This window comes from Platichthys flesus, chromosome 13 (genome assembly GCF_949316205.1).
Source record: "Platichthys flesus chromosome 13, fPlaFle2.1, whole genome shotgun sequence".
Lineage (NCBI taxonomy): Eukaryota > Metazoa > Chordata > Actinopteri > Pleuronectiformes > Pleuronectidae > Platichthys > Platichthys flesus.
This window is the reverse complement of record NC_084957.1, coordinates 22,197,300-22,224,325: the sequence shown is the minus strand read 5'-3', so window position 1 is coordinate 22,224,325 and position 27,026 is coordinate 22,197,300. Positions and strand designations below refer to the sequence as shown.

Here is a 27,026-nt window from a genome sequence, read left to right as displayed (position 1 = left end):
AAGCTCTGGCTCCTCCTTCTTCGGGGGATTCGACCTGCAGCAGTAACTGCCTAAGCCGCTAGTCTTGGCCCAGCATCGGCGTGTTGTGCTGATCATTTGTTTTGGCTTTGTGCGTTGTCATTTGGATTTGATGCAGACGTTTTGTTAATGTGTTTTGGTTGGATAATTGCACTGCTCGAAATTTACAATAAAACCTACTCCGTCCACTCTGTTATGTCACTTTTACCCTAGGTGTGACATATGGGGACTCGTCAAAAAACTCCAGTTTCGTAGCCAAATTGGATAAGTAAGGTTGAGTAAATCGTTCTTTGATACGTTGATCGGAAAAGAGCATTGTTCTAGTGGATCGGAGTATAGTGCATGTGGGTTGTGCAAACCGTGGTGATTCAAGATTCAAGATTTTTATTTGTCAAATGCACAACAATATCATTAAGCAGTTGCTGGCAGTGAAATGCTTGAGTCTCAGGCTCTCTTCTAACAATGCTCAAGTAATTACACACTATACAATAAAATAAGAGAAATAGTATAAAATAGAATATCAAAATAGGAAATAATGTATATATATCTAATATATATGAACAGCTGAGGAGAAAATAAAACAACAGAAGTGCAAATATGCATTTAAGCGTCATCGTGTGATTATTTCTGATTAATTTAGATTTGGAAAGTTGGATCAATAAATTACCTTGGTTAAGATTAGTGCGTGTCTTCGGATGAGTGGTTTGTTATTTTGGTTAGTTGTTTTTGGGTGGCAGGGATCTAGAGCGGTCGTATTCGGGAAGTTCGGTCTAGTGTCGCTCCGTTGGTAAGAAATTATGCCCGAACAGAAACTGTTTCGGACCAATCAGATTGTCAGGGCGGGCTTTATGCGATGATCAACAGTAACATAATCAACTACGTCTTCAAAGTGCGCTTATGTTGAATACGTTTACAACAAACATGCCTGCCGCTGGAGAGCTGAGATGTGTAGATGCTGCCATTGAGTCTCTTTTAGAAGACATCGACAGCGAATTCATTTTGAAAGAGGAACAGAGAACGCGGAGGCGACGCCAAAGCACTGCGCTAATCCCAATCGCGCTGGCGCTTGGCTGTTCAAACCGGACGCTGAAGCGACGCTGAACCGCCGGGCAGCGCTAATAATATCACCCGTTGATCCGGTAGTATTCAAGCATATACAGTGCCATGCATAAGTATTCACCCCCCTTGGACTTTTCCCATTATGTACTGTAACTAACTGGAATTCAAATAGACTTAAATAAACTTTTTCCCGTTTGATCAACAAAACATGCATAGTACTTTGGAGTTGCAAAATAAATTTTATTGTGACACAAACAATAATGAGAACAAAAAAGTTGACATCTGTTGGGTGCATAAGTATTCACCCCCCTGTGTCAATACTTGGTAGAACCCCCTTTCGCTGCAATTACAGCTGCAAGTCTTTTGGGGTATGTCTCTACCAGCTTTGCACATCTAGAGATGGAAAGGTTTGTCCATTTTCCTTGGCAAAAAAGATGAAGCTCAGTCAGATTGGATGGCGACTGTCTGTGAACCGCAATCTTCAAGTCTTGCCATAGATTCTCTATTGGATTGAGGTCTGGGCTTTGACTGGGCCATTTTAAGACATTAACATTATTTAATCCAAACCATTCATTTGTAGCTCTGGCTGTATGTTTAGGGTCATAGTCCTGCTGGAAGATGAACCTCCGCCCCAGTCTCAAGTCTTTTGCATACTGCATCAGATTTTCTTCAAGGATTTCCCTGTATTTGGCTCCATCCATCTTTCCCTCTATTCTGACCAGTTTCCCTGTACCTGCTGAAGAGAAGCATCCCCACAGCATGATGCTACCACCACCATGTTTCACTGTTGGGATGGTGTGCTCAGGGTGATGGGCAGTGTCACAGTGCCACACATAGCGTTTTGCATTGAGGCCAAAAAGTTCAATTTTGGTCTCATCTGACCAGAGCACCTTCTTCCACATGTTTGCTGTGTCTCCCACATGGCTTCTGGCAAACTCCAAACAGGATTTTTTATGGATCCTTTTCAACATGGCTTTCTTCTTGCCACTCTTCCATAAAGGCCAGACTTGTGGAGTAGACGGCTAATAGTTGTCCTGTGGACATATTCTCCCACCTCAGCTGTGGATCTCTGCAACTCCTCCAAAGTAACCATGGGCCTCCTGGTTGCTTCTCTGATTAATTTTCTCCTTGTCTGACTCTTCAGTTTGGGTGGACGGCCTCCTCTTGGTAGGTTTGCGGTTGTGCCATATTCTTTCCATTTTCTTATGATGGATTTTATGGTGCTCAGAGAGATGTTCAAAGCGCTGGATATTTTTTTATAACCTAACCCTGCTTCATATTTCTCCACAACTTTATCCCTGACCTGTTTGGTGAGCTCCTTGGTCTTCAAGATGCTGTTTGTTCAGAAATGATCTCCAACAAACTCTGAGTCCGTCACAGAACAGGTGTATTTATACTGAGATTAAATTGCAGACAGGTGGACCCTATTTACTAATTATGTGACTTGCAAATGTGACTTGTGAATGCAATTGGTCGCACCAGATCTTTGTTAGGGGTTTCACAGTAAAGGGGGTGAATACATATGCACTCAACACTTTTCAGATTTTTATTTGTAAATAATTGTGAAAGCCATGTAATATTTCCCCCCACTTCCAAATGATGCACTATTTTGTTTTGGTCCATTACATAAACTCACAATGAAATACATTTTAATCTGATGTTATACCGTGACAAAATGTAGAAAAGTCCAAAGGGGGTGAATACTTATGCAAGGCACTGTACTTTCTTGGGATGCTGTTGCTTAATGCTCAAGCATTAAGCAACAGCATCCCAACATTTGTCTTTTTTTATGTTGTCTTTATACAACATGTTCCAAGGATCATCCAACTCACTGTACTTCTCCACTTCAATTATTAATTTAATGTCATCCATGTTGAAGAACTTCTCCGCTGTTTGCTCCGTTAAATGTCGGTTGTCGAGGATAAATTACGTATTCTCCACTCAAGCCAATGTGGACAATACATAGTCCCCCCCCCCCTCTCTCTCTTTTTTATCTTTATCACTGCTTGTGTGGCTGTAGTGGATGGGCAGAGGGGGACATTTAATAATGTCATTGGTAAAATTGGTAAAATCAAAACTCCAGGACAACAGAAGGGGCATTCAAAGTATGAGATGCATATTTGATCATTTATATCATATAAAATATGTCATCAATATTGTTTAAAAAGTGTTTGCTGCCGCGATACGCTCGCGTCAAGCGCAAAAAATAGACTCGACGCCGAAACGATCGCTGCACGTCGCTAGGCAGCCTTGGCGCAGCGCTTAAGCCTCCGATGTGACCCGCACAAAGGTTTAACATGGGAGTGGATGGGAGCCAGCTGTTATTTAAGGCTTGGCGCTGCGCAGCGAATGCGCATCTTTGCTAGCGGAGTCTGGAAGTGGATCTTTTCTCCTTCAAGATTTTCTTTATGGCCCTGTATGCCTTTCTCTTCCGGACCACTTCAGTTACTTAATCATGCGCTAAAAAAATCCTCTTCTCTCCCATGTAAATCTTCCTCTTCCATGCATGACTAAGCACCACTTCCTTGGTCTTGAATTGTAGGAAGTTAACTACCATTGATCTGGGGGGTGCGTTCGGAGGCGGCTTCTGTGCCAGGGCCCTGTTCGCTCTCTGTATCTGGAGCGAGATGTCCTCAGGTAATTTGAGTTTGGTGGTCAGGAAGCGCTCCAGGTACTTGCCTGCCGAATTCTTCTCCGTGCCCTCCGGTAAGCCAAAAATGCGTATGTTATTCCTCCTCCTTGACCTCAGCATTTTAATCCATTTTCTTCCTTTTCTATCACCTCTGACTTGATTTTCTTTGTATATCCGTCTTCTTCATTAGCTATATATTTTCTATATTACATTGAATCAATGTTCAATGTTCTCTGTTTGTCTCAGTCCACCATCCACTGATGATTGTATGTGTGCTCGTGTGTGTGTGTACCTCTGTGTGAGTCTGAAACACATGGCGTGTCCTAAGTGAGCTAAAGGCCTAAAGCTAATCAATGATCGTCATTTAAGGCCATTCTTGTCCTATACACACACACACACACACACACACACACTGATATACACACTGTGGTATTACCTTCAGTGCTTTGTGGGTCTGCAGTCAGTGCAGTTCCAGGGGCGTATTGGACACCACGTATTGGTGGGGTGGGAGCCTTGGTGGGAGCCTTGGTGGGAGCCTTGGTGGGAGCGGGCGGAGCCGGCAGTGGGGTGCATTTAAAGGCTTTGAGGTTGTTGATGATGTGGTTTCCAACCAGTGTGCTGCGACCGAAGGCCCGCCAATCAACGACAGTGATACTGAGAGGAGGGAGGAGGAGCTCGTTCTCTGGCAACTGCTACAGGAAAAGAAAGTAGAAGATCTATGTCAAAGATTTTTAATCCCCCTGGTCAGACTCCATTGTTGCAATGTACACTACATGACCAAAAGCATATGGACACTTGAACATTTCACCTTAATAGAAGCTAATCATCTCATTCTAAACCATCAACTCTCTGCTGTTGCCAGGAATTAACTTTTATCTGAAATGTCATCATGTGTGGGCAGATGGTGTGAGGATGCTCCAATAGTATTCCCACTATATGCACTGTGTTCAAAATGTTTATTATAATGTTATGTTGTGAAGGTCGTACTTTTCTTACCAGCTCTATGGCATCAAATAGCGTGGTGAAGTTCGGGTTGGACTTGTACTTCTGAATGATGGAGGATCGCAATGTTTTACCTGCACACTCTATGAAGACCTAGAGAGCGAGAGAGGGAGTGTATTATTAACTTGTTCACCTGTTTTTCTTCATCTGAAATGACAAACTGTGGAAAATATGACAAACAAATGCATAAGGAATGTATGATGAATAAAATTAACTCAACTTGTTTTATTTTTTCAAAAAGAACCAAGTATAAAGACACAAAATAGGGAGATATAATAAATATACAGAGAAGTTGTGATGCTTGGAAACTCAAATTTTCCAGAGGCATGAAATCTTTCACCAAAACAGCCAAAATAAAAGAATCACAATGAAATATTCCTAACTAATTTTACAGGTATATTGACATAAGATGGATATTAAAGCCTGAGACCGGAACATCCATGGAATCTGCTTCTATCATCTCAACAACTGTGTTTTTAAAACAAACCAAATCAGGGTCAAACCAGCTGATTTCACCTCAGTCTGCAGCACAACTCAGATGAAATGCACGTTTATGGACCTGTGGGGAAGCAGAAGCCTGGTTAGTTTTTTGTTGTTGTACCTGTGGACGATCGACAGATAGCAGCTGAACTTTCTTTAGCTCCCTCAGACCCCAGAACAGCACCTAGTGGAGAGGAAAACTGAAATATAGACTCATGTTTGTCTCAGCTGTTCGAGAAACCCTTTCAGACCACACATGCAGAGAGCCAAACCTCCAGCCTGTAGGTGCTGAGTACAGGTCTGATGTTGGCTGGAACCCGGTAGATCCCTCCTTCCTCTTCCTCTAACGCCGTCAGACTATCTTGTCCAGACTCTGGGATCTACACAGTTAAAAATAGCGAAGCCTTGTTATCATCAGTTCGTCATCCTGTGTTTTCATGATTGAAACAGAATTGGGATGCAGTAACCCACCTGCAGGAGTTCAAATGCAGCAAGCAAGTCTCCTCCCGATTGGCTGCCGCAGTGCAGCGGGCTATACTTTAGGGTCGGAGGTGTGTATGGGTTAGAGGTCAACCGAACCTCAGGCACAGCCACTGTGGCTCCCAGATACTCAGCTTTGCCCTGCACACAGCGGGGTAAGATCATAGAGAGGAGGTCATGTGTTAAAAAAAATTGTTTAACCCTTATTTGAATAATATTCTATTCAATGTATATATCGGCTCTGCAGTACCAGTGCATCGTCGTCATAAACCTCGATGATGATGCGTGGCGGCTCCTCCTGGATGTGCTGCAGGTCTCCACTCAGCAGCAGGCGGCTCATCGGCAAACACTGATTCCAGGTCGGACTGAGAGTTTGACTGATGATCTGATAACAGTACACACACACACACACACACAGAGGAATTTAGATTTATTGAGGCACAAGTTTGTTGCCTTTTTTATTTTAATATAGGTTTGACTCTACGTGTAGTTTATTTATCTTTCTGTAGAGACACACACACCAGGTGGAAATCATAAATAATTCAGCTTAAGTATCACACTCACACTTTTTTGCACTCTATGTTTTCTGTATTCAAGAGCCCGATTTTTCAGTTTGAGGGAAGGACAATTTTAAATGTCATCACTTCACCTGGTATTCTATTGGTGTAATAGATTTGACAGATTTTTTGCACAAATAAATAAAATCCAAAAGTTAGATGAGAAATCTGAGAGCTTCAAATGCACAGAAGCAGCTGATAAAAGCACACAGTTTGAGAACAAGCAGAGTAAATGTAAGCACAAGTGGCTGCATTCGCAGGGTTTTGAGTGAGAGCATAACTTAATATGAAAATGAAACCAATACTAGCTGCTATCAAATTGAGAGACCCCACTCTTGAGTAAGGAGAGAGAAAAAAAAAACACAGCACTTGGGAGGCTGTGGCTGAGAGGTAGAGCGGTCTTCCTCCAAACAGAAGGTCGGCAATTCTGCATGCCGAAGTGTCCTTGAGTGGTCAACATATCTTGAAAAGCGCTATATAAATACAAAACCATTTACAATTACCATTTTCTCCTAACTTGCCACAACATTGTCCAAATATACTTTAGCTTGTGCATAAATAAGTCAAGGAAAAGTTCTCAAATTCATACATGTACTGAATCACACACTTACCTCTGTGGTTTGGCTGTGCGACAGGAAGGTGACGCGAGCGAAAGGATCAGACAGGCCAGAGGTGTCGCCGGCGATCAGACCACGAGCCTGATACATGTGACACCTCAGCTGGAACTCATGCTGCTCTGGAGACACATACAAGAAACATAGCATGAAAATGTATTTGTATTATTTTGTTGTTTTCCTTTAGTGTTGGACTGATTTATGAGGACAAAATGTCAAAAGGAACCACAGAGATTTGAACGGTCAGTTTCTCACCTGTGCAGAGCAGGTGTGATGGGGGGCTGCTGGCGTCAGTGCCCCCTGTGGCCGGACTGAATCCTGCAGGCAGGTCGTCCAGCATGTGAGCTGAGTCTGAACAGGTTCCCAACCACAGATACACATCCAGCTTCGCTTGGACTGATAAACCTGCTACACGCTTCCCTGGAGGCTGCAACACACACACCGACACTCTCACGTATTATATTTTTTTCCGTCCTTTGTTAAAAATGACTTTCGTGTTATGTCGTGTGTGTGTGTGTGTGTGTGTGTGTGTGTGTGTGTGTGTGTGTTTGTTCACCTTCAGAAAAAGTGTAATGATCTTGCCACAGTGTTTTCCTCGGGCCTCCTGGATGCTAGAGTACAGCAGATCTCTTGCTCGAACCCGAGCATGCGCAACCCGCTTGTTGTTGCTTAGCAGCCACACAAACACATCTGGCACAGTGTGCTGGGGCTTCATTGTGTGAGGGCATATGTAAGTGATTGATACAAGTTAGATAAAGAAAATATAAAAACGCAAACACACACACTTAGGCTGAGTCGTTACCTCTTCCACGAGAAAGCGAAGTCTGACTGTAAGTTTCGTCACATCTTGCAGCATCTCTTTCATTCCACCAGATTTCCTCCCTCCTAAGGACTGAGCCTCTCCTATTATAATCTCCTGCAACACACATAATAGTATAGTGGTCATCAAAGTTTTTGTAAACATTAAACCCGCTCAAATAACTCCTGGAATGACCCAATGATCCTGTGTCTGTTTGTGGAGACTGAGCAGAATTGATTCAATGGTTTATATAAAAAGTTTTCAGTGTGTGTGATTTCCTACCAACTCTTCTTTACACATGGTGAGACGTTTCTTGTCCAGCTGTGTCAGGTAAGTGGATTTTACTTCTGTCTTAAGCTTGGCCTCCGCTGCCAATATAAAACTCCTGCAAAAAAACACAGCAAATGTATGATATTAAACATATAGGCCGTGGACCAGCTTTTATTTAGATTATGTTGCCAAGTTTGGATTCTTATATAAAATGAAAAGATTTTTCTCCCAATAAAGAAATGGGACATGCACACAGCAATGACAGGCTTTTCTGACTGAAACGATATCATCATGTGGTCTGACATATACCTGGCGTCCATGCAGAATTCTTTAAGAACATTATTCAGCTCTCCCTTTGTTCCAGGATCCGACTTTTTGTTTAGCTCTACAACACCGGACACACCCTCCTCCTAAAATCAGTAATAATAAATAATACAATATTTTTGTCAATACTTTACATTCTGACAAATCTGAAATAGTGAAAAAAACGTTTGTTGTGTGTGTGTGTGTGTGTGTGTGTGTGTGTGAGTGTACATACAAACAGAACAGCTATGTTCTCCAGCATGTTGGAGTTGTAGAGTCGGTAGGGTCTGTTCTCCCAGTGACTCAGCACATTAACACATGGCTTCTGCTTCTCCAGGGGTAGATACATAAAGTACCTAAATGCAAATATGTGTACAATATAAAGAAACATAACATACAGTTATACATACAATGCACAGACACACTTATAAAAGCACTGTATAGAAAAAAATACTGTATGATACTGTATCCTTGAAACTTGACATTCCTCTTTACGGGAAGTCACTGAACATCCTGCTACAAGCTTTGAAAAAGGTGCAAACTTCCGTTTCCTTCTCCTACTGAAAATATGTAAATATTAAGCGTCAGTGTTGCTACTAATTTAATTCAATAATTTACATCCTTAGCAGCTGACATCTACTATCCCTCTTATCAAATGCCGAGGCGACTGACCTGTTTCCTTCGATGATGACCGGTCTTTCAGGAGGTGTGGTGGACTTGGAGGTCGGGGCGGTCTCCTGAGCTTCTCTAGGCAGGAGGGGGGAACGTGGAGAGGTGGGTGAGAGGCGGGGATGGGATGAGCCTAAGAGGTCGCTGGTGTCTGTGACGTCCAGCACTCTTCTCCTCCGAGGAACAGAAGGACTTGGGATGGGCTGGCCCGGAGACTCCAAGGTATTACCATAGTTACCTGAGGGAGGAAGTATTTGGATTAACACAAACACTATTAGCTCTTTATTGATAGATTTTAGGAGTTTCTACTAAAGGCATCTCATCTTCCCTCTCTGTACAAAAATTAAGCCAAAACATCGTGGATACTTGTACATCATCATGTGCTCGTAGCGTCATTTAGAGCTAGTTGTGGTCGGGGAGTTGAGGCACCGTCTAATCTAATCTAATCTAATTATTAATTCAAACTGAATTTATCAGAATCATAAACAATCAAACTTATATCAGTGTTATAAGAACTACCTAACATAACAGAAACTAAAGGTTGTTTAACGTGTAGTCTGACATTTTTAGGTTTAGGCCATTTTTCCACATTCATTGGCATTAAAGAGTTATGCCGGGTTCACACCGGACGCGGAAGTGACACCCTTAAGCTCAGCGCCTAGCCAGAAAAGCCAGCTGGCTACCATCCACTCCCATGTTAAACCTTTGTGCGGGTCACACTGGAGGCTGAAGCGCCATGCCGCGCCAAGGCTGCCTAGCGCCGTGAAGCGATTGTTTCGGCATCAAGTAAATTTTATCCGCTTGAGGCGAACTTATCGCACCAGGAAACACACTGAAAAATTATTTTAAACGATATTGATGATATATTTTATATGACATAAATGATCAAATAGAGTAAATGGAGTTTTCATTTTACTATTAAATGTCCCCCTCTGCCCATCGACTACAGCCACACAAGCAGTATAGATAAAAAGAGAGGGGGGGGGGCTACGTATTCTCCTCATAGGCTTGAGTGGAGAATACGTAATTTACCCTCAACAACCGACATTTAACGGCAGCCATCCACCAGGGGGCCAACAGGAATTTGAAAGCAAGAAAACCATCTAAAAAAGGCAATTGACTCTTCTCCCACTGTCAGTTGAGGAGTTCCTGTTTTCCCCGTAGAGTGCCAGTGTTGCATCAGTGTTGCAAGCTCCCATAAGTGTCTCCATCACTGCTGATAAAAAGCAGTTTCTAATGCAGAGTCATTTCACCAGTGAGTTAATGATTTGATCTGTTCACATTGCAGAACAAAGCCAGATGTTTGTGGGGTTTTTGACCTGTGGAAAAGGGACTTCACTGAATAAGAGGACCAAAAAGTGACAGTGGGTTTGACGACTCACCCACGGAGAACTCGAAGCTGATTGGTTTGTCTCCAATCTTTCTGTCGATCATGGTGGCTTCAAACACGGTACCAAACAGCAGGAAGCTGGTGTTGTTGTCACTCAGCTGGAGAGAGAAACATACTTTGTTTATGTAGCTACAGTCCTGTATATAGGACTCATGGTTGTAGCTATTTTCCACAGTCAAAAGAAACATATTTCTTTCTCACTGCAGGAGGAGATTCCACCGACAGGACTTCTGCGGCCAAAGCTTTTCCTTTGTCGTCATCAGCAGCTCCTCCTGCTGCTCCGCTTGCTGCTCCTCCTGCACCAGGCTTACTGTCCTTCCCTACAGCCTTTCCCGCTTTTGTGTCCTTCACAGGTTTGCTCATTCGTCCTGAGCCTGAACCCGTCCCTCCTGACATGATCTCCACTGCCAGCTCCACGTAGATCCGCCCCCTGCAGCCAATGACATGGATGGATATTTTGAGGATGTTTTTTCATTATAATATCCTTTGAATAATCAGCATCTCTTAAAGGTTAACCTGTATGACACGCCCTCTCCGATACCCTCGTTCAGCTCCGCTGTGTCGTCGCCCATGGAAAAGTTTCGGGCAGATCCGTACAGGTTGATCCAAGCAGGACCAAAAGTTGGTAAAAACCCTGGAGAAAGAGAGGAGGAAGGGATAAGATGGAGAGAAAATATAGAGAACAACAACAATAATTCCCTGTGTTACCTCGTCATGTAATTCTCTTCTCCCCTCCTTTCCTTCATCCCTTTCCCTTCACTCCTTTCATCTCTCCTTACCTCTGTCACCATCCTGTTCATTGGAGATGCGTCTCAGGTCAAAGTAATGGGTTCCTATGGCAACGTCACTCATGCTTCCCGCATCCCAGACCTATGAGGCAAGAGGAGCCAGAACTTTATGACATTTATACTGTGTATAGTGTTAGATATTTAAATCTAATGTGTTTTTAGTGTAAAACAAAGTAAATCTTGCAGAAGCACATAACGTTCCAACCTGGATCTTCATTCTCTGACACAGAGGAGGAAACATCTCTGTAAAGACGATCTGTTCGTTCCACACCGGGTCGGCCGTGGACTTCTGAGTGGATGTGCGGCCCTGAGAGGTGAGGGAAGGAGAAATGAAGATGAGTGGATTCCTTTGATGCGATGGTGATAAGTGTTGTTCTAGAAGTTAAAGGACAACTTTATGTACCTTCCTCTAATTTCAATGATTGAAGCATAAACCATATTTAATTTAGATTTCTGTCTGGAATTAATCGAATAACTCTTTGGTTCTTTGATTTTGAGCTTTCTCGTGTTTGCCCTCTTTTGTAGCTGTTCCTTGAGTCAGTAATTACACACTTGTTTTTAAAATCATGTACATCTCGGAACCTCTTGTCTGCTACAAAAACCCTTTACACATAGAATTCAAATGAAAGCACACAGAAATCATTGATTGATATTCCACCCACCACTTGTTTGTAGAAGCTGACCACTACATATGGGTCTACGAGTGCTGTGTTGTCTCCGATGAAGGCCTTGGTGACATTGGCCATGATGCTGGAGTTGTTCCGGGGAAGACCTTCAGCTCGATACACCTTCATGCAGAATCGTGCCCACGGCCGTTCAGAAGGACAACCCTCTGGTATCAGCAGGTTCCTGTGGAGGAGGAACATCGCAGCAACACAAAATTATTAAGATCCAAGACCGAAACTAATAAATGAATTTTTTCATAACCAGGGTTTGCGATCTTTGAGATAATTAAAAAATCATAATGGGTTATGTAAATATGATCTTTCAGCATATAATTTGTTTATTATATATTTCACCATATTTTCAGCTAAAGCTGTCTATTATACTTGTCTATCTGCTCGTCAGCATCACTGGCTTTGGGACCGGGTTGCATGGCGTCTCCCTTTGCAGAGACGCTGATGTCACACTTGACATAACCTTTGACCCCAGTGCTGATGTCACCAGCATTGGTCAACATGGCCCACTTATTGACAAACTGGTGACCTGAGGGAGTGAGACAGACAAAGGCCTGTAAGCAAATCTTTGCATCAGCCTGAATGAATCACAACAAGGTCGACCTTGTGTTGTTACCTGGCTGTTTGTAGACTGTCCACAAATCCAGCTTGAAGGAGCCGACACAGAAACTCCTCAGCATCTTAGAGTGCATCACCTGGAGGGGGAAAAGAGACAGATCAAGCCAAGAAACAAACAGGGCTCCGTTGGGACAGTGTTTTTGTAAAACAAAAGGCCTTCTCTTTGGCCTATATGTGTAGTCAAAAGCCTGAAACCACATGTTCCATTTTTGTGGAAAAAGCCAGAGCACAGGGAACCCAGTAACCCAGGATTCCTCAACTTCACACAGAGGTGTGAAAAGCCACAAGGGTCGCTCCTATTGTCACTCTGGATCCCATGACCTGTTAGGTCAATATTAGGCCACTTCTCCCCCTCCTCTTTCTCTTTCTTCATCCGTCTGAGGGCGGAAGGCTGCCAGCTTCTCTTCCTGCATCGCCGAGAGGAGAAAGCCTGATTTCTCCAGCTCGCCTCTTCTCTTCGCATCCAACTCTACGAGAGGAGAGCAAAGGTGCAGCTGGAAGTCAAGCCCTCCCAAATTCCTAGTAGTGACTCGATGTCCTCCAGGAGAACTTCAACCAGCAACTGAGCCCCACAGCTCGACAGAACCGCGAAGGCAGAAACCATACGACCAGCCAGAAGACTTCACAGAACTGCGAACTGACCTGCAACTTCCTTTTTCCCTTTTCCTCGGACGGGTAACACAACTAAGCTTAACAATTATACTAGGCTAAGCAAGACTGTTTATTCGATTTTGTGTGGTGTTTATAAGTTTGATTTGTGTTGTGATACTTTGGTTATAAGTTATTCGAAAGTAATGTAAGTTTGCTAGGAGTCTTTCTTTGCATTTCATTCTAAACTCTTTGTCTAACTTAGCACCAACACAGACACACGCATCTCTCTACACCTAGTTATCTCCTCCCCCGCTACCTGTCTTAAAACCACTTCAAAAGGAGGGGGGCTGTTTCTTTAGGTTGACCAGCGATCATCTTAGAAGCACACAGGAAGGCGGTTCCCTGATTATTAAGAATTAGCTAACATCAAGAAACCTAATGATAAAAAATTCTGACAAACGCACAATTGACCAGGGAAGCAACACACACTGAAGTCAAAGCTTAAACATCTTATTCAAAGATTTTGGAGGATAGCCATTCTTTGAACAACCATCTCTTTTTGCTCACCGTTAGCTTGATCACTTTGTCGAAGAGGACGTCTTTGTGGGCAAAGAAGTCAAACACGAAATACTGATGGAAAGACGAGCAGGGACGGACAGTTAGAAAACTTACAAACACATGCACAGGTCATCATAAGTATTTTCAATTTTAGTTAATCTATTCAAACCTCATTGTAAAAGGGAGCGTTGGTTCCTTCCTTGACAGACGTCTGTTTCTTCTCATCACCAATCTCAATCACCACACTGGGGTCGATGTTCTCCCCCACTAGCTGTCTGGCCTCAGTGATGTTGATGGCTATCTAAGATAGAAAATAAATATTACCTAATTTTTTTTTTTAAAGTTCTGACAATATTTAGTTCCAATTAGCCTTTAAAATATCATACTTTACTGAGATACAGTGTTTCATAGAGCGATTCCAAACAGCTGATGACCCTTGACAGAGGTATGAGATATTTACCTGGAAGCTCTGTGGTTTCCTGTCAATGTCCTGGATGTTCGTTTTCAGTTTGGACCTGTGGGAGTTTCACTGAAGAGGTCAGGGTCAAAATAAAAGCGGTAATAGAGAGATATGTGCATATTAAGGTTATACTATATATATAAACAGGTATTAGTTATTTGCAGTTCCAGATAACAGGTTTATTTTATTTTCATTTTGATTGGTCAATGCTTGATTAAAGTATAGTGATACTTTACTTTAATGTTTATTGGTAGTGTGGTGATATCAAACTGTGTATTTGTTGTCATAAACACGTAGGGGTTCAGATTATATCTATTTTTTTAATATATGTTAATGTATATAAATGTTATGTAGAAACATATTTCAAACCTCTTCTTGTTTGGTATGATTCTGGATCTGACTTCAGACTTTCCTGGTTGGTCGTCAGTGTTTTCTTCTTCCAGCAGAGGAGTCCCTTCAAAATGCAACTGTACCTCGCTGTCTGCACACAAACACACACACAGGTTTTTATTGTTTTATCGACCAATAAAAGTACTTCACCCATTCACACACATTCGTGAAATACTACTACACTCAGCTCAGTAAAAAAGTTGGTATAACAAAAACAACAACAACAACGACAACAACAACAAATATAATGATATTAATAATAATCATGATAACGCAATAGACATTATCTGAAAGACTTATTTGACTAAACTTTCAGAAGTTTAGTCACTAATAAGCAACAGACACATTTGTGTCTTAAAGGGAAGTTCTATTTTTAAAAGTTCTGTGGTTGTGTTGTGAGTGGATCTGAAAATACTGGAACTACACATAAATCCTGCTCCCTCTTCCTACAGAGCCTTTATCAGCTCACTGGTTCAACACGTGATTACACCTCTGAAAACCTAAATGACACATAATGACTGTGGCTGTATAAACTCTCAGTCCAATATTCAATATGTGACTGTTTGACAAGGGTTTGTCTCAGCCACAGTGAGAGGACACGGATGATTACTGCACACTGTGAATACAGCCACAATTCGTGTGGGTGTGCGTGTGTGTGTGCGTGTGTGTGCGTGTGTATGTTTGTTTTCCAGGGCCTTACCAACAGCTCCCTTGTTTGCCAGGACCAGGTCTTTGTTGACTTTCTTCTTCTTCACTTTCAGGCCGAACATCATCTTGGCTTTTCTGCAGGAGAAAGACTTTCAGTTAGAAGGAGAAAAAACTTTCTTATTTTCCACCTTCTCCACTAGAAGGGACAAAAAAACGTATTTATAACATATCATTGTATCATATATATTTGTGTATATGGCATCAACATTTTGCATCACAAAAAAGCCCTGACCCCTTCAATTTATAGTGTAGTATATTATTTGTAATTGTTCATTTTCTTATAGTTTATATATTGTATTTTATTTTCATTATACATCAAATATTCAACAAATTTATTGGATTCAAAGAGTAACTATGTTTTTATAAATCGATAATATTATTTTTGAATAATACAGCAGCATTAATGTCCTTTTGTGCATCAGTGAAAACCCACAGTTTTCAGATTAATCACTGACTTACGGTATGTTGACTTAGTGTGTTTAGTTTTTTTTAGCTGATTCAGTTCTTGAGTTTCTTTCATATATAACACTTGTTTCTCCAGTAAAAATGATTGTGTAGTATTTTAATTTGTATTTATTTATGAACTCAACATTCCTGTAACTGACTAAATTTTCGCTGCAGAGTTTAGTGCAGAGTTTAATTTCCCTCAAAAGTACATTCAGCATTTTATAGAAGAAAAAGGAATGGATACAAAATCACTTGTGTTTCCCCTCCAAAGAAAAAACTGATAACCAAAGTTTTACATTTTTACATTTATTATTCATAAAACTTTGAATAAACCATATTCTTTTCTCAATTATTTTAATGTAAGAAGGGTCATCAATCGAGAATATGACCTGTCTGTTTCTATAAGCTGTGGAAATTAATATTGTTTTCCAAATTTTCAGCTAAGGTACAATTTAAAAAAAAGTTACATTTTCATTATTAATACAGACCTTTTTCTGAGAGTGGTGTTAATCAATCTCCTTCTGATTTAACAGTAGGGTGGATGGAAATATTGAAAAATGAAGCTGCTCACCGCTGCAGGGTATTAGGACTCTCAAAAGGATCCATTCGGCTGAAGTCCAGAGAAGTTTTTTTTCTCTTCTAAAAGGCCTCCGTTGGTGTAAATCTTACTTTCAATCTTAATGAATCACGTCTGGTTACAGAGAATAATTTACCGTCTCATCTCCATACCTGAATAAAAATACATCACGCTCTTGTCGACTGTTATCAGCACAGTTTCTTGTCCCTGTGTCAAATAATCGGTTCTCTTTTTCTTCCCTAGATTTCTCTTAGATTCTTCAGTAAACAGATTTTTTACCAGCTCATCCTCACCTGCCTACTTACATCCCAATAAATGAACTTGACCATGTCTCACTATTAAAACAACTCTGCACTCGTGGATTAAACCTGACAAGCTTAGCGCCTTCCTCCTGGATCTAAAGAAATATATTGTTTATATTATCTGTGTCGATGTTTAACTTGGCTGAGTTTCTTCAGTATTTAGTGTTTAGTTTGTGGTTTAGTTGAAGGGAGCTGCCCTCCTCGCTCAGCTTCAAAAGATTAAGTCACATGTCTCAAAGAGTTATTCCCACCATTGGTTTCTAACGTCTCAGTCACGAAAAACAAGGTACACAAAGCTTTATGGACGGAAGATATGATTGATGTTTGTCATGTGTGGTAGATTAAAACAGAACAAACTGAAGGATCATTAGTGATACACGGAAGGCAAATGTTAATTAAGAGTCAATGTTTTATCATGTTCTCCAAATTAAAGTCATAGAGTGTAAATAGAAAGGAAAAAAATATAAAAACCAGAGTTTATCTCCAATATTCAGCAGGAACATTTAAAATATGAAGAATTATGAACAGAGCCGTGTGGATTTGTTACAGGTTCAGGAAGCAGGGGATCATGGGTAATATCCACCCTTCTGTTTGTGTTTGAGTTCAGTGAGCGGGACGACACAGTCAGAGCTCCACTCAACACATAGACTTTGTTTTTTATTTAATTCATCGACCAAACAAAACAAAAACAGAACATTTTTAATCTTGAATGAAAGGGGCAGAAAGAAATATAATCCGATATAATCTGCCCTTCCTTCAAAAGACATAAATTAAAAGACCAAATAATTGAATAAAATATAAAAATGAAACATAAATTTAGAATTAAACCATGTAACGCTAAGAGATGGAGCCCAACAGAATGAATCCCTGCATGTGGCTGCAGAGGGTGCTGTTGCTTAGTGAGCTTTAAATAGTTTTGCTTTAAACAGAATATACAGTATCACCGTTGTAAACTCTTACATAATGGAATACAGGACAAACTTGGCAAGTCATTTTACCTTTTTAAAACATATTTAAAAGCATTTACCTATTTTTACTTGAGTAGAAAACTTTATGTGGCACTTCTACTTTTACTTGAGTAAAAGTACAGAGCACACCCTGCACTTCAATTAAGGTTAGACCATAAAGAAAATAATGCAACTTGTGTAAAAACAGAACGAACCTGTTGACTCAAAGCAGGTCTCTTACCTGGGTTTAGGATCCATAGCTGCTGTCAGAAGTCAGAGTCACGCTGTGTGTAACTGTGTGCATGTGTTGGCAGAGTCAGACGTTCAGAGTTAAACAACCTGACCTGCAGCTCAACTGTTTGTTCAGAGGATGGAAACATGTGGCTGATGGACAATCAGGTCGTCACTGACTTTTACTTCATTACCTGCTGAAGAGTTCAACAGCTTAACTTTAATTCATTTATCCTCTTTTACTGCTTTATTTTTTTAAACAACCAAAACAGAAGAGTCTTAAAATAAAAGAATACAAACATATATCTACTGGGTAAAAAACTAAGAATAAATCAAAAACACAAAAACAATAAAACATTTGACAGTATAAATATTTGAAATCTAAAATAAGGATCTCAATAGCAAATTCAATCAAGGTTATCAAATGGAAAGCTAATATCAGTCGGAGCAAGATACAAATTATTTGCAAAAACAGTAGAATCAGTATATCTCAAGCTTAGGTTAAATTAGCTTTGATACCATGCTTCCAACTCCTGAAACCAATTCTGTCAATAAGTTACATTTATATTTTAGTTAGAGATCGAACAGTCTCAGAAAATTTAGAATAAACTAAAGCTCAGATCTGCTTGACATGAAAATTACCCAGAGATCATTTCTGTTATAATTTAATGATAACTAATTAAATTTGATTAGACCTAACTTCTGGCTGTTTGACATATATCACAAACATGAGGAGTGTTGAGATACAAGCAGAGACATTTACTGAATATGTATATGTATAACTGTATGTGTGTGTGTAGACTAGACCAGGATGTATGAGACTGGCAGAGTTAACAAACCCTCCTCTGGTAAACAGAGCAGCAGCAGCAAATGTCGGACAGAATCAACCGTCCAATCAGCCAACAAAGAGGACTTCATGTACCAGTTTCAAATTACAATATGTATGATGTCATCGCTGACCAAATTAAATGCGAATTCAATCAATACAATGATATTTAGATCCTAGTCATCGAGGTGTTTTCAAAAGACAATGACCCCCAACCTTTGTTGTATTGTTAAAACAACACTAATTTATTCTGTCGACCGATTCACAACTAGAATCCTGAAATCATCCCACAAATTAGACTGGTCCGTGAAAGAGTTTAAATTGTATTTAAAATCTTAAAACCTATAATAGGGACTACATCTGAAAAGACAGAAACATATAGTTAAACATTTTTACTACTGATGTATTTTACTTTGTTCTCTCCTGCCCTACTTTATGTATAACCTTAGTAACCATTTATCAATGTATGGGCTCAGTATTGTTTGATATATATGCTGCCATTTTACAAAATCTTCATGGGTGTCAGATGTTAATTTCTACTCTTTTTTCAATATGAAAAAAAATGCTATAAGTTATTGCTTTATTATCCTTCATCTGACTGACATTACTGCATCACTTCTAAAGTTTGTCTTTACCCCTATCAAAACTAAATCGCCTTAAACAAAAACAACATTTTGTGTTATTGCAGTAACATATATTTTGCCCACAAATAAAATGACGGAAGACAAAGCAAAACATTTATTGTTTTCACAGTGATCGGAGCAATAGTGCATTTACAAAAATCTCATCAGAAATTCCATGATTTCAAGTTTTTATATATGAAGTTTCAAATATTCTAAAACCACAAAGTTAAGAAAAAATTCATTACAATCATCTACTTTTTTATCATATCAGCAAATCAATCTCAGAGTAACGCAGCTTCCAATGTGACTTTAAATTATACTTTTTAGTCCAGTTCAGTCTCTAAGTTTGTTTAGTTATGCAGACAAACCCAGCTCCATTTATATTCCACCAGGGAATAAACTGTTGCCTTAAAGGGCACATTACTGAGCTCATTGAGGAGAGGGTAAGTGTTTCTGCTTTCACTTTTCCTTCCAATGTTCTTCCTCTAGACTCAAACTGAAAGCAGTGACTTCTCTGTCACCATCCTGCTGTGCATCCTTGTTCTCTGGTTTTACACAAATCGTCTCTACCTGGTTTTCTTCAGGGTCAAAGGGACGAACTCTGTAAATATCTGTAAAAGATGAAATGAGGAAATTAAAGCGATTTACATTTAATACACATTCACAACAAAACATCTAGAATGTGTTCAGTGTTTATTTGTAGAAAGCCCAAAAGCATTGAAGTGCACAATCTAACACTTATATCAAAGCTGAAACTCAAAGCCATGTTCCACCATCATATCAGGAAACACTCTGTGTATTAAAGCATTTACACTGTTGGACAAAAAAATCTGTTATTGACAGCTCGTCTTTGTTTTATATAAGGTTTTCTACTTTACCAGGCAGAAAATCTTGAAATTGGTAATCCCACTTTGTGCATTGATCAGCTCTGTGATCAATGCTTATTGTATTTAGAGTATTTCTGATATGATGTAGATGCAGTGTCATGAAACGCTGACAGACAAATAAATAATGAAGCAGGGTTGGTTGGTGAGGTCTTCAGCCCAAAATGTCAGCAAGGTTTTATAATTAGGTAATAAACCATCACAGCATGGTTTAGCATTATTAAAAGCAACACGATGTAATTCTTACTGAGCAACAGCGCCCTCTGTAGCCACACATGCTGATTAATTCTGTTCCGTCTCTGAGCCATGAAGTGGTTGTCATGTTTTTCAAAACGTATTTTCCTTCACCCTCACATTAGTGATGGGTCAAGACTTTTAGTCTCCACTCATTTCATTAATCTGATGTTCAGGTACTGAAGAACTGTCCCTAGATGTCAACACACTCTTGAACAAGAGACGGTTGGGAATGGTACCACAATGGAATGAGAACCCTACGATGTAATGGAACCAGAAAACTACATCATAAGACATTTGTTGGCTTATTTGGGTCAATGGAGCCTGATGTAGGTCTTAGATTATTTCATTACGTGCTATATTGATAAAAGTTGCATTGGTACCAGTTCTTCACAGCAGCAGACCTTGAGGCTTAGAGGAAAATTAAAGATGCAAAGTCAAACAGGCAACCAGCAGTTTGCTGGGTTTCCTACCTGAGCTGTGTTGGATAAATGGTGCTGGTGGCCTGTTGGTTTCAGAAAAGGCACTGCAGTATGAAGATGCTGCTGGAGCGATTGAAGTTTGGGTGAAAGTGTTGGAGACTATCGAGAACAAAGAGGCTGAGGTGAAAGGCTGATCGTGAGAGTTTCAGTTGATGTTCGGATGTCCGGTAGGATGATACATTGTTGGTATGGTCGATTTTTTCTAAGTTTGTGTGGAAGACCATCCAGATCTGAAGGGTTTTAGAGAAAGTCTTTGTTGATTTTGAAGAACCTATCAAAGCAGGCTTGGGAAACATTAATTATTTCGTTTAATGCTTCAGAAGAGACTTTTAAAGGAGGAGCAAGGGAGTAGGCAAGAGTACACCATTCCAAATGGGGAGGTACTTTGTTTGATAATGACGTAGTTGAGGCTTTCGGAAGAATGGTGAGTTGTTCAGAGGGTTTGAAGATGTCAAAGGAGGTTGATCTTGTATGAGCAGGATGAGTTTGTTGGATAAGGAATTTAAAAAGGTCAAAGGTGCAGGAGGAAACAGGCAGAGGCTGGAGCTTTGACACCAGAAACATTCACAGAAGAAAGACTCTCAGTCTCAGGATAAATGAAAAACTGCTAGAAGAAGAGTTTGGCAGGTGGGAGACATTTGCGTTCACAGAAGGAGGCAGGAGCGTAGGTAGGGCAGAGAGGTGGGTGAACAGAGGGACTGAGAGACAGAGCAAGGGATGGATGGAGGTGTTGGAGTTAGGAGTACAGAGCATCAATACCTGCAGGAGTGAGGACTAGAGATTGTAGGAGGTCCGACAAAGAAACAATCCCTCTCACTACATCGTCACTGTCGACCAACACCAAACGATGCACCTGTAAACAAAAAAACAGAATTCACGATAGGCTGCCGTCTTATCATAAACCCTACATCCTCAAAGTTAGTAGATCTGGACCAAGCGAAAACTATTCGACAAATACATTTTTGCCCAGGATGATTTCATTTAGGACAGTTACAGTGTCCAAGCTTACATTTAATTAAGGCAGTTGTGTTTGTGTGTGTATCACCTCGGCCTTTGCAATGCGGTCGATGATGGTCTCCAGTGTTTCATAAGGGTAACACTTGAGGACTCCCTCCATGCAGCAGGCTCTAGAGGCGATAGCCTCCCGCATCGTCATGTTCAGGTTGTTGTAGTTTTTCTGGGCTGCGAGATTCTAAAGGATAGAAATAAACAGAAAACTACACTTATTTCACCAGCAGCAGTTGTTTTCAGAAAAAAACAACCTATAAGGTTCAATTCAACCAACAACCATCATTAAGTGTTGAAAGCCATCTTTAATTTACTCTCTAAGATGCTCTATTTATGACTTGCTAACTATGTCAGCAACTAGAATGAATGTAAATGTAAATCACAGGATTTATTTGTTCATCGATTTTATAGTAAAATTGTTAAGTGACTTACAATGACGTCAAACCTGGAGTACAGCGCCACCACTTTACCTAGAGAGAAACCACAGATACAAATTAAATATAAACATAGACAGATGTCAACTTATGTCATGTAACATAAAAGATATTCAGCCTTTAAAAGAAAATATTCAAATTTCACCACCCTGAAAGTGAAGTTAGCTTGACCTTTAGACACTGTGTCGTAATCTTCATGTAAAGAAATAACTGAAACTCTCAATTTACTAAACTGTGATTCTAACAGGTAAGTGTGAACAAAACTGTTAACTAGGAGCGTGAGCTCGGGGCTACCTATCTCATTGACAACAGGCAGAGCCGACACTCGTCTCTCTACGAAAATCGTCAGGGCATCGTACACGGAGGCCAATTCCTGCACCGTCGCAATTTCTTTGAAAGTTCCAATCGACACTTCACTGATCCGCTTCTGGAGAAACCTGGGTTTGGGAATCATGGATCCCTGCGCGAGGGTTAAAAACATGTATGATGGTTTGAGATAAATCAAAAAGATCCTTTTCTAGCGTGGAGTAAATAAATATTCCAAAAGTGTTGAGTTGCACAATCAAGTCCTAACTCACAAAGATGTGGAGGAACTTGAGTATGCGTTTGTGAGTGAGGATGTGAAGGACATTTCCTGATGCCGGGTCGATGACCGGCAGGCGGTGGATCCTATTCTTCAACAGAGAGTAGATGGCATCGAACAGACTGAGCAGACGACAAAACTTGAGATTAGGATTTTATAAGGAAAAAAGTGCTCCTCTTGCATACGATACACAAAACGATATGATACAAAACGATATGATACAAAACGATGTGATACAATATGATCCAGTACAATGAGAAAATATTTTATTAAAATAGAAAGATGATGAAAAAAAGGAATACAGGAATAAGTAAATATATATATATTCAATGACAACAGAATTGAACAGATGCAATGATCATTGCACAACAATAAATAAATAAGTTAAACCTGAATGGATTTGTATCTTAGTCCCAGAACTTGTAGCAAAACTAGATAAAATAACGATAAGGAGAAATATTACCACGGATCAAAATAATAAAGGAAGAAAACTACATCATTGCAAGGGGCTCTATTCACCTTGATTCAGGAGTAATGCTGATCAGTCTGTTAGTGGAGTACTTCAGATAGGTCTCTGCAAAGAGAAGAAGACACAAGTTCAAACAAAAACAGATGATTTTATAACACAGACTTTTGGGGCTATATGAGCAGGTTGTTTTAACAGACCTCTCCATGTCTCTATCTTGTGTTCCTCCAGCTCATAGATCTGAACCTGCAGACACAACAAACTTCTCAGATCCAACAGGGACGGTCCTCAGGTGTGATGTGTACATCTTACTTTATTTTCATCAAGATTATACTGGTTAACCTGACATGTGACTTCACTGTGATGTGCGTCATGTCAACAAAACAACCGACACAACAGCTCACCAGAGGAGACTTGTAGTATCGATGAAGAATGTTGATGAAGTCGGTGATGGTCAGCATTCCTGCACGCACGCACACACACACACACACACACACACACACACACACACACACACACACACACACACACACACACACACACAAACACACACACACACACACACACACGATGCAAAAATCAAACATGGATTTATCAAATGGATTATTAATCTGTCTCACTTGTGATTGACCATCTCTCTATCTATTTTGATGTATAATCTCAGTAATAAGAACTATCAAATAAACATAAAATGTAGCTCAAGCCTTAGAACGGAACAGATTAAAACATTGTCAAAACAAATATATAAAAGTTAGCAAATTTTGTTACATGATAAGAAAACAAATTTAATTATTTCAAAGGAAGATTTAAAAAATAAGTTTGATCATTTTTTTAAACCATGTTGAAAGGGAGTCCATTTATAATATTCAGAGGGAAATGTAGCTATAAGAGAACGTTTCATCAATGTATTTTTTTGGTAGTTTGTGTTCAGCAGTGAGTGACCTCAGTAAGCGTTTTGAAACATTAATATGAGTTTATGTTGAAAATCAATCATGCGTGGACATGGTTTGCACGTTAAAGGCCACAGCTGTTTTGAATGTGAGCAGAAAACTGACACCCACAGACCTGGTGTCATGATGATCAGCTCTCCGTGCCGAGCGAGGTGACTGAGTTTGTAATGAAACAGATATGTTCTGTCGCTGATCTGCTTTCCTCCGAGTGTTAGCAAAAAAACTGGCATCATATGAAACTACAGTGAAGAAACCTGAACCTTCACACCTGAGCTTCAGTATAAGAGAGTTAAAATAATCAGGATACTAAAATAATAGTTGGCTATCACACTTGGTGTGAGGATGAACCTGAATATGGACCAGGCTTTTGTTTTTAACACATCTTAAATCAGGTAATGTCTTTGAATCAAAGGTGCATCTTGAACTTTCTCACTGAGGTACACTCAGCTTATTTACTTCTGCATGTTTTTTACGTGTAGCTAGATTTGTAGGCGATGTCTACAGTCTATCTCTGGTACGAAACAAATGTGTGTTTATGCAACTAAGTCAGAGACGTGGACAGATGAATTGGGGCTCACCCACAAAACACTGAAGCTTGTTGTCCCACAGAGGCGCTGCCCTCACACCATTAGCCACCAGAGCAAAGAAAGCCTTCTTCACCTGAGGAAAAAGAGGATATTCAAAGCTTACAATGCAAAATTGCCAATAAGGAGGAATAATAACAACAACAACAATAATAATAATATTATATAATATTATTATTATTATTATTATTATTATTATTATTATTATTAATGTATATTATACCTGCAGCGTTGTGTCAAATATGACCAGTTTGGAGCTGGTAGGGATGGCGTCGTAGCAGCAGTGACTCTTCATGAAGTTCATGTATATGAATGGGTCAGGGTCTGTGTCTGCAGGGGGCTCCCCAGTATACGTGCAGCCCCCTATAGATAAACAATTACACGCTTGAACTGTTTAAAAACACAAATATGATCATATTTTTTTTCAATCTGGATAAATGTTTGGGGGATGGTTTTTGATATTTGCATCACGTGGTTTCCACAATAATTAATTTAGGTTGGGATTTGTTTTGTTTGGAGGAGGTTGTAGACGAACAGTCGCAGAAGATTAGATTTACCTCTGCTCTTCAGTGATGAAACATCTTCCTCTTCATCCTCGTATATCTGAAATAACGGAACCTGGATGAGGGAATAAATCAGAAGTTTACCGATTTAACATTACGATTTAACAAACTTACAGCAAGAATAACCCTCCATGGCTCTCGCAATGCTTTTCATTGAGAGTTTGATCGCAAGACCATTTCAGCTCTTCTTCATCATGCAGGACAGGCAGAAGGAACAGCCTTCTCCATATTATTTGGAACAGACTGCAGTAAAACGTCTTTAGAAGTAACTGTGCAAAGTGTCTGTTGGCCTCACATCGTCTGAACCTGCTGGTGGAAGGTTTAAAGTGGTGATAAAGATTTTCACACTGTACATTCTTTACGTTATCTTGACCTCAGCTGGCACAGAGCCCAGGGTAAATGAGCTGAGCACATCTATGTGGATCACAACGTTAATCTAAATCTTGCTGAGGTCATGCAAGCTATATATAAACATGATGTTTGCCCAAAGCTGATACAAGACAATACACAAAGGTTCAAACACTGAAGAAGAAATCATCTCATATATTTACGGGGAATGACAGATTATTTATGATGCAGTATTTTATGCGTTGATTAGTAAAAGGGACCATTAACAGTATTTTTATATTTGTTTTTATTTCAAACATAGTCATTCAATGAGCTTTGAGCTAATATCACTTTCTGCCATATCATAAAAAAAGGATAGTTCAGTTGTTTGCATTTTAGACATATCTTAAGTTAAGGTGTTCACTCAGTGTCAATATTCTCATTATGCTACATGATGCGTTATAATAATAAGTGTTTTTCTTTTCATTTCTAACAGCTTCAGTAGAAGAAACAACAGAAGATCTGCTCTGACATTTATTTTCATTTGGAGCTGCAGCTTCTATTGTTTGTCAGTTTCTTTTATGCAACATTTGGTGGATACACCGCCAATAATAGGAAATATAACAAATATAAACATTGCTTTTACACTGAGATTATATACGTAAAATACTATAAAGTCAAGTAGGAAATATCTGATATTGTATTTATAATCTCATTTTCATGAATGCATCACGAAAATGTTACGAAAGTATTCCATTATATTGATAATATTTATCAGAGATAAAACCAATTTACAATCAATGACAGTACAGTATTTACCCTCATCACTGTCTCAGCTAACAGAATCAGTTAACATTCTGGGCCCAGTGCTGTTGGGATAAGGTTGTTCTCACAGTCCTGACTTTATCTGGAATTTATCCACGTAAACAAAACCCAGGTTGTGAATGTGCTTCACTTCAAAAAAGGTAAATAATAACAGATGATGCAGAAGGGTTCGCTTCAGGTAATAAAAACAAATGTTAAGAATAGCAATGTAAAAACAGACTCGTGTTTTTCTCTTTGCAGCTTCTCAGTTACAAAGTCAAACACACACCAGCACACACACACACACACACACACACACACACTTCAGTTTACAAACACACACAGAACAAACAAAGAGTAGGGGGAGTCAGCCGAGAGCTTTACCTCAGGAAGAGGCTCCATGTCTGGGGAAGAGGAACAGGCCGTCTGCCTCTGCGGATCAAGATCGACAGGTAAAAACATGGGCATGAAAACAAAAGACTGCGAGATTCGGACTCACGGTCGCCCTGAAACATCTGTGGAGATCTGCCACCATGTCAGATAAAGAGGTGATGAAAGACTCCACACATTGTCAGAGGAGGGGGGGAAGGAAAGAAGTGAGAATCAGCCCAAACTGAGGAGACGGGGGAGTGGGAGCAGCAGCAGGCAGCTTCGGACAGCTGGGTCTGGATGTCTGGGAAAGACTGATGTC

The 27,026-nt window shown here is 40.0% G+C and overlaps 2 protein-coding genes across 4 annotated transcripts in view; both read right to left on the bottom strand.

The window, feature by feature from the left end:
- The window catches only part of fer1l6 (fer-1 like family member 6), a 29,279-nt gene extending 11,617 nt beyond the window's left edge, over window positions 1-17,662 (bottom strand). For 2 of the 3 annotated variants that reach the window (XM_062402425.1, XM_062402427.1), the window contains exons 1-28: window positions 16,082-16,520; window positions 15,056-15,138; window positions 14,335-14,446; window positions 13,966-14,020; window positions 13,675-13,806; window positions 13,515-13,577; window positions 12,355-12,433; window positions 12,111-12,267; window positions 11,724-11,910; window positions 11,267-11,368; window positions 11,053-11,143; window positions 10,790-10,907; window positions 10,475-10,703; window positions 10,266-10,371; window positions 8,887-9,121; window positions 8,450-8,570; window positions 8,221-8,321; window positions 7,924-8,026; window positions 7,645-7,758; window positions 7,399-7,551; window positions 7,098-7,269; window positions 6,840-6,964; window positions 5,922-6,056; window positions 5,663-5,812; window positions 5,464-5,571; window positions 5,313-5,375; window positions 4,706-4,804; window positions 4,146-4,401 (exon numbers count right to left, since the gene is read on the bottom strand). In XM_062402425.1, the coding sequence (XP_062258409.1) occupies window positions 4,146-4,401; window positions 4,706-4,804; window positions 5,313-5,375; window positions 5,464-5,571; window positions 5,663-5,812; window positions 5,922-6,056; window positions 6,840-6,964; window positions 7,098-7,269; window positions 7,399-7,551; window positions 7,645-7,758; window positions 7,924-8,026; window positions 8,221-8,321; window positions 8,450-8,570; window positions 8,887-9,121; window positions 10,266-10,371; window positions 10,475-10,703; window positions 10,790-10,907; window positions 11,053-11,143; window positions 11,267-11,368; window positions 11,724-11,910; window positions 12,111-12,267; window positions 12,355-12,433; window positions 13,515-13,577; window positions 13,675-13,806; window positions 13,966-14,020; window positions 14,335-14,446; window positions 15,056-15,138; window positions 16,082-16,116 (3,484 nt within the window). In that variant the 5' untranslated portion in view covers window positions 16,117-16,520. Of the gene's footprint in view, window positions 1-4,145; window positions 4,402-4,705; window positions 4,805-5,312; window positions 5,376-5,463; window positions 5,572-5,662; window positions 5,813-5,921; window positions 6,057-6,839; window positions 6,965-7,097; window positions 7,270-7,398; window positions 7,552-7,644; window positions 7,759-7,923; window positions 8,027-8,220; window positions 8,322-8,449; window positions 8,571-8,886; window positions 9,122-10,265; window positions 10,372-10,474; window positions 10,704-10,789; window positions 10,908-11,052; window positions 11,144-11,266; window positions 11,369-11,723; window positions 11,911-12,110; window positions 12,268-12,354; window positions 12,434-13,514; window positions 13,578-13,674; window positions 13,807-13,965; window positions 14,021-14,334; window positions 14,447-15,055; window positions 15,139-16,081; window positions 16,521-17,577 lie in introns of those variants that run through there. The other variant, XM_062402426.1, reaches the window with a different exon arrangement.
- Window positions 17,663-18,910: 1,248 nt separating this feature from the next.
- Window positions 18,911-27,026, bottom strand: prkag3b (protein kinase, AMP-activated, gamma 3b non-catalytic subunit). Its single transcript, XM_062402429.1, is given in 15 exon segments — window positions 18,911-19,627; window positions 20,608-20,715; window positions 21,376-21,469; window positions 21,662-21,808; window positions 22,057-22,094; window positions 22,353-22,518; window positions 22,637-22,763; window positions 23,161-23,215; window positions 23,308-23,353; window positions 23,512-23,570; window positions 24,636-24,717; window positions 24,865-25,004; window positions 25,199-25,259; window positions 26,720-26,818; window positions 26,820-27,026. Coding segments are annotated over 15 exon segments (1,425 nt in total). The 5' UTR covers window positions 26,871-27,026; the 3' UTR covers window positions 18,911-19,475.